The sequence below is a fragment of the Odontomachus brunneus genome, unplaced genomic scaffold (assembly GCF_010583005.1).
Source record: "Odontomachus brunneus isolate Ranch 3 - 2012 unplaced genomic scaffold, Obru_v1 Obru_scaffold_093, whole genome shotgun sequence".
Lineage (NCBI taxonomy): Eukaryota > Metazoa > Arthropoda > Insecta > Hymenoptera > Formicidae > Odontomachus > Odontomachus brunneus.
Window position 1 is genome coordinate 2,303 of NW_022639543.1, and position 7,979 is coordinate 10,281.

General features: G+C 36.3%; 1 protein-coding gene across 1 annotated transcript; it reads right to left on the reverse strand.

Annotated features, from left to right (window-relative positions):
* Nucleotides 1–3,297: 3,297 nt before the first annotated feature.
* Nucleotides 3,298–7,249, reverse strand: LOC116848369 (homeobox protein Nkx-2.5-like). The gene is made up of 3 exons (XM_032824362.1): nucleotides 6,134–7,249; nucleotides 5,622–5,710; nucleotides 3,298–5,423 (listed from the first exon to the last, which is right to left on the reverse strand). The coding sequence occupies exons 1-3, from the start codon at nucleotides 6,417–6,419 to the stop codon at nucleotides 4,641–4,643; spliced, it is 1,158 nt and encodes a 385-aa protein (XP_032680253.1). The 5' UTR covers nucleotides 6,420–7,249; the 3' UTR covers nucleotides 3,298–4,640.
* Nucleotides 7,250–7,979: the final 730 nt, after the last annotated feature.

Consider the following 7,979-nt stretch of genomic DNA (forward strand, 5'->3'; position numbering starts at 1 on the left):
TCTCTCTATATATATATATATATATATATATATATATATATATATATATATATATATATAAAATTAGTAACATCGGTAAATAAAGTTACGTTTTCTACTTTTTGACGATCGTCTCTACAATATCGATGCTTAGCAAGTTTGTCGTCCACTCCAGCATCCCTTTAACGTCCGCTATGTGATCTATGGTCCAAGCAACGAACGGTTACAACTTAACGTACGTTGATAAAACAGGCTGCGTTTTGATTACCAAATATTTTGATTTTTAACATGTATGTGAATCGCTTATAATTATGTGATTTTCAAGAGGAAGTTCCCAAGTATATACTTATTATTTCCTTAATTTAATAATATATATTTTGTATACGCGTAAATTTCTAAGTGTCATTTTGTATACGTTTTTAAATTAATAATAAAGTCAGGATAGGACGATATATATAGTAAGAAAAAAATGTTTGTCGAAATATTTGTGAATATTTGTAATTATTAATCACACGTAGAGAAATAAGTACTATTATGGTGTCAAGAAAACTATATTTAATTAAATTCTACTATAACGTTAATGATAATAACCTTATTATGCATATATCTACTACCATTTTCCTGTTAGAAAAACTAAAAGTATAGTTAAAACCAAAAATATAATATAAAATTTTAATTACTATTTTTTTTAGATATTTATCTTTGAAAAACTATATTATTATGAGTGGTCTTAATGAAAATATTTTAAACAATATAAAATAGAACTCTTTTTGAAAACCAAGCAATAATAAATAAAGAGCCTATAAGAGTTCAAGCAACAGATCAGTGCAATAATATTAATATACTTTAATGACATATCTCTCTTATTTGAGAGGATATTTTATTAAAAAAGGACCATACGCATTTCGGTCTAACTTTACAGACCCTCCTCAGTGGTAACTTAAGTTTTACAATAATAAATACATAAAACGTTTATCATAGAAGTTGCAAGCAAAAAGATATCGAATATATTAGTATTATTGCATTAAAACATCTGTTGAACTTTTATAGGCGTTTTATTTAATTATTGAAAATATTTTAGTGTTCTAATATAAACACATATGCAGGATTGGAGAATCTGAATAATTAAGAAGATAAAATAGCATAAAATAATTTATAAAATGTCGAGGGTAAATCGAGGTGGATTCTCTAATCTGAATATTATAATTAGTAGTTTATGTGAAAAATGAAACGTTACACTTTAATACAAATAAAAAAGGAATCAAATGTACAATATATTATACATTTGATTCTTATGTTGTAATATTTATATTATTTATTACAACGACGAATTCTATTAATAAAGTGCAACAAGTAGCTTCATATTCGTGTTATTCAATTATTCCAGAAGAATCTGACCGTAAGAAGATTAGTTAACTCAATATTAAAAACGAAATAAATAAAAAAAACGACCTCGTCTATAATTAAAGTCATTCGATTTGTGGACACTGGCCCTTTTATGCATATGCTTGTCTATTTACACAGCGTCGCGTGCTTTCTCCCTCGGGACTTCGCGGTCCCCCTTCGGCTTACAAGCAAATAGGATCGAGTTTCTATGTTGAGCGTTTCATGATTGATTATCTGAATACATGATATCGTAATGGACCTATAATGATTAGAGATGACATAGAGATATACGATGCACGTAGAGTGATGCATCGACGTGCGTTTTAAGTGTGAAAAACGCGAAAGACGCGTCCGACGTTGAAAGGGTTGATCCATTTAGTCATTGAAGATTAATAGAATTCTTGTTCAGTGCGTCTGACGTAACAGTTACGTGGGATTCGCTGACAAATTAATTTATTAATTATTTTCGTTTATGTCCATTTTTGTGTTAAAAATTTATCAAACTTCCTCTTCTCTCTCTTGTTTTTTTTTTTTTATAATATGTTCCCTTTCTTTTAAAGAAAATGATATATTGACACGCGTTTTAAGTGTGAAAAACACGAGAGACATGCGCTCGACGTTAAAAGGGTTAATCCATCTAGTCCTTGAATTTAGTTCGCAGACTACGTTACATTTGTTTCATGTAGTTATGTAAAACGGATTTGGCTTGTATATTTGCAGATGAACAAAGAAAAATGTCGTCATACATATGTGACGTGCATACGTGATAGCAAAAACATGTAAAATAAAATTGAAAATTTTGAGTCAAGATAAACTTGCAGTGAAAGGTTGGTGCGTCATATATGTGTAACGCTGGTAGCAAACGTGTTAATAATAGTTATATGAAACTTGCCTTACATAAAATATTCATATTTAAATTTAAAATTAGATGAAAAGTTTTCAGTAAAATTGTGATTGCAAAAATAATATCACGTATATCAGCTGAAAAATTGTAATTTAACTTTAAGTTCAAATCTGAATATCTCACACGAGACAAGTTCCCAGTAACGATTATTAATACGGTCTAAGATGGATTTTACTGAAATGAGAGGGCCAATTTCACGCGTTTACATCCTAGGTTTTCGTTTTCAGTAACATGCAAATTTTTATTCTTTTAAAGAAACGATATGTCGCGACATAGCTATAGCACGAGATATCGATTGCATCAATCAATCTACATTCTTAACCATGTGTCGTGTAATATGTTCATATTTAAGGTATTAATTTCTAAATGGAAACGATTTTACTGATAGGAGGTTCAACAGATCAAACATCGAGTACATTTTGTACTGCGTAAGTTCTGACAATAAAGACCTTCTAATTTGACGATACTATCTTCTCTTCTAGTTTTGATGGTACTTATGTTTATTGTAATTACGTAGAGTCTTTATTTCAAAGTGTATCGCTAATTTTTGGCGATGCATGCTTGTAAGATTTGTCTGTTGCTATGACAGATCGAGGTTCTTCGCGAGTCTTAGGTAGACAGGACGCAGCCACGTGAGTCTTATAAAATGAACAGTGACATTTTTATCAGCTTGTTCCCATGACCCTTTATAGCACCAGTAGCACCATGAACACGATTACACTGATGTAAATCGTCTATGTGGGCAGCACTTGACTGCCAGATGACCCGTCGTGTTCGCGCGATAACCTAAAAGGCACCCATGGCTTCGCTCAAGCTGTCAGAACTTACCTATTTATAAATATCATTTCGCCATATTTCTGTATCGGACCGCGAACTTCCAACGGATGTCTGAGCTGGATTCGATTTCCTCTCGATATTCTAAAATCGATATCGATCGTAAATACGCCGAGCGTCCGCATGGATCTTCCCTGGCAAAGAAAGAAAACGCCCTGCAAGTGATACGCGTTCTGATTGATTGACGACCTTAATTCTCGTAAATTTGTTTATTCTGTCACAGATTAATCCTACGTGTATAACACGGAAAGATTCATATCCAAGGTCGGAGCGATTCTAAAGTAAAATAAATGCGTATATTAAAGAGAAACGCGATATTTATATTCATGTTCGATGTGTGTTTAATGGAAAACCGAGCGTTCCTCGTTGACGTCGGCAACAATAATGCACCATACACTTCGGTTCTCACTTGGCGAAGTGGCGTCTCGACGAAATTAATTTATTGCACAACTAGCGTCTGCACTTGAAAGTCGAGAAAAAAAACTTCCTCGGGATACCTAACGAGGCGGAAAAGCGCTCGGTGTTTCCGCAAAGACCACTTGGAGCGACTTCCGCTCTTCTGTATGACGCGTTGCCACTTCGGAGGGAAAATCTTAGCCGAGTAAAAAAAGTAACAGCTGCCAATATCCTATCGTCAACTTACCCTCTAAGTAGCGTACTTATAACGTAAAGTTAATCGTTTACGTGTCGTCGAAATTTATGTAAATATACAGAATACATATTTGGTTAACTTCTTTGGTACATTATTTCTCTCTCGCTGATCACTCGTTGATGATTCTTCGCTCGGCGCGTTTAAAATCGAATAACTTATGTATACCTTTTTAAATAAACGTAAAATATGAGATTAACGAGTATCTCTTATCTTTATTGTGTATCGGGCATAAAGTAGCCCGTTCATAATACTTAATGGTAAAATTAAAGTATCTTTAGACTATCTTACTCTGTCACAAAGTCGCTATTTTATTCCGTTCAGAATCAAAATGATCTGGTTGCTTGTCGATACTAGTCTCTCACACATGATTGGTAGTGAAATTTTAACATTCATCGGCAAATGTGAACACTACAAATCCAAATGTGTTATTTTGACTGAATTTCTTTCTACATGTTTCTTATCATTTGAAATCATATATAACGAAAGCTTTAGTTAAATTACATGTTTATGTATTTGAAAACAATACACTTGGATTTGCAGTGACAGTTTTTCAAGAACGATTCAACGCTACGGTAATTGGCACCTAATTGGCATCCCCCTTATAATGCCTTGTTGGCACTCTCGAAAAACCTGACTCTTCTTACGACCAACGGCATCTGTTCACAGCTTTAGTTGTAAAGATCTCTTTTGGAATCATAAAGTGCAGGCAAGAAGTTTAACCGCAACTAGTCGCAAGAAAAGCCAGATTCTTCTAGAGTTCCAATGAACAAGGGGGATGACAATAATTGGGTTTTTTATCTTATTTAGAAGAAGTGAAGTAAGGATTTTATCAATGTGTTCTTATCAACAATTGATCCAAATTGAACCTCTCTCGTAAAGGCGCGTTTACCATAGTCGTTGTAAATTCTGGTCCATAGGTACCTGTTCCATATAATTTACATACTGCATCTGGTAATTAGGCGGGCCGAGGTAACTTGAGAACCCATATTCACTGTTAGAGACGTCCATAGGCATTCGCCTATCGCTGATAAGCTGTTTGCTGTCGGACGGGACACCCTTCAGATCTGGAAACGGCGTGGCCTCATTGGTGTTCACGCACGTCTTGTATTCCGTTTTGATCAGTCGATTGCAATCATGCACGCTCGATGAAGTTTCCGTCGCGAAATTGCCTCTGTACTCCGAACTTAGAACGTGCTGTCTGTTATCTACTATATCGTTTAAGCTCGACCTGCCGGGCATTTCCGAGTTCAAGTCCGATTTGTACTCCGGACTAATGCTGGAGTCGATTCGCATCTCGTTTGTCGAGTTAGACCTGAAATCGGGACTGGGACGAAGCTCGTTCGTTCTGAAGTCCGCCTGCATCGGGGCGGCCAAGTCTGATCGGACGTTCGTCCAGTAAGGGCCGTTGTAAGTCTCCTGCACGTTAGGCTTGCCGTCCTTGATGAGAATCGGCACGGCGATCTTCTTTAAGGGTTGATTCTTCATGTTTTGCGCTTGTAGCTTCTCGGCGTCTTCGATCCGAGCACGTTTGTTCTTGTACCGTCGATTCTGGAACCAGATCTTCACTTGTGTGCTAGTCAGCTTCAGAGTCTGGGCCAACATCTCTCTCTCAGGTGCGCTTAGGTATCTTTGCTGCTTGAATCGTTGCTCTAGCTCGTAAACCTGTGTCTGATAAGATAAGATAGCGCTTTAAATATCTCAGAAGTATTTTAACGAAATTTTATTTATGAACTGTATAACTGTACAACTTGTATCTCAATACAATTTTTCTCACAAAAGTCTCTGGTCAAGCTGTAATTATGCTCGCATTTAAATGTCATATTATATTGCAATAATTATCTACAGAGTGCAAATAGTTAAACTTACTTGTGAGAATAACACTCGGGGCTTCCGTTTCGTTCTTTTGCCAGACTGGCTTTTGCGCAGCTCTGTCTTGCTAGATGTAACGATGTTACCTAAAAATAGTTGTCACAATAATTCCGTCTTATCGATATAGTTAAAATTTAGCAGTATAAAACATGTAAGAAGTAATTATAGCTATTATATTTTGGTAATTTTTGATTAGTATAAAAGTTGCCTACTTGCTTCTTTCGAGATTATACTTTGGCTTTACTTAGCTTATTTCCTTTGACAATAATCGTTTTTTATAAATTACGCGGTCATTGTGCTGCGTTAGAGAAAGATATGTTATCTGCTGTGACAAGTCGTCAAAAATAGACGGAGAGATTTTCGGGTTAAAATTACTTCGATTTAGTGGAGATTGCTGAAGCAACTTGCAAAATTTTATATAACTCTGCATCATAGGATCGTTATTGATTATTCATATGGTAAAAAATTGATTAAGTTCTGAATAAAATTAGCCAGATATCAGCGCCTACCGTCCTCGGTGATAGAAGTCTCCTCATAAGGCGGCACCACCTGGCTCAACTGGTGAACGTGATTGAGATCCGGGTAATGCTGGTAGCTGGATATCGATTGCTCCTTAAACTTATCAATTTCCCAATTGTTTTCGGGCACTGCGTTGTATGGATAATAATCTTGATGTACATGCTGTTGCTGAGTTGGGTTTTGATGATGCGAGTAGCAATCCATAACGCCGAGTTGCTGATCTTCGTTGAGGATATCGCGAACACTGAATGGAGTCGATATTGAGGAAGACAACATCCTAGAGCATTCTTTTCGGTCCTCAATTGAGTCTCCTGTCACGTTCCGAACGTCCACTATATAAATACTTGATCGATTCTCAATGACAAGTACATTTTCTTCTGCACTTCTTCTTAAGGAGATATTATCTTCTTCATTGACAAAATTCAGTGACAGGAGTTCTGAACATTCGCTTTTATTTTGCACTCGTGGTGTCTTTACAAATCTTGATTCAAGTGATCAAAAATCTAAATTATTGAGTTAATAGCCCTCGCGGATTTAACTAACGCCATAAATATTTAATGAATTATATCACGAACTTCCACAAAAATCTTGATTGCGGTCTCGATGAATCGAACTTGACAACAAGCTCATATAAAAGCCTAAAGTTCGCACGCTTGACGTGTGAACTTGTCAATTGGAAATTAATAGTCATCAACTGTAATAGTTATCAACTGTCAAATAGGAATACCCGTGACAGCGAAGAGATTTGCAAATTCACGAAGTCTCGACAGCTCACAATGTTGTTAACCACCCAAACTCGGTAACGATGCACAGCAAAAGATACACATCACTGTGACAAGTTCAACAACAAGTGCAAATAAGTTTGCAAACTGCAAAATCCACAGAATTACAACACACGGACGTTTATCGACGTTACTGACGATTCTTCTTTCGGGGGATGGTCACGGTCGAGTGGTCGGGTCGGAGGGCAGACGTATAATGTGACTTGGTCTTGCAAGGGAGTCAAGTGTTGGTCCCGTCGCACTGGAACGTCACGGCGATACATCGTTGTGAGCGTAAGGGTGAGTCGGTGTGCGACTGAAGATTTTTACCACCACGTAGAAACACTCGCACGTGTTTTCACGGTGATTTCGAGCATCGCGATCTTCGTGGAATATAAATAGAAAGGTATCCATACTCGTCAATTATCATAACATCATATGAAGTAATGCATCAAAATTACTTCTCAAGCAATTAATTCTAAATGCGCAAATCTTCTAATGCATTTGTGAACAATAAAGACCGATACAAGAGTTTCTCGTTATTCACTTGCTTCTATGTGAATATTTCAAATAAGTAATGTATCATAATTTTAATTTTTTATGCGTGAAAGATACAAGAAAGTGCTTTTTATTAAATTTATGTTTCTAAATATTCACGGGCAGATGTCAGATAAAGACCGAAATTGCACATACTAAATTTGCATAGAAGATTCTGAATCGAGATTGATCATGAATCAATTAGTCGAGCCGCGTTTGGATGGTCGAAAAACTTTTGACTTACGGCTTACTCTGAGAGAAATCGGATAAAAACACGGGACGACGACTTTGACGTATAATAATTATTGGCATCGAAAGTGGCTGAATGTGATCAAGAAGACAGCAAAATATCTTTTTGCGTCACGACAGCCATAACAGCCAGCAACGTAAGGCGGAGGAGAGTACGAAAGACCCGCCTATATGAGAAGAACCCGACCAATCCAGACATGCTGCGAGTCGGGTTCTAAAAGTAACGATTAAACGATCATTTGCGCAATACATTCTCCCTCTCGTTCTCCTCCGCTTAATCATCACTGTT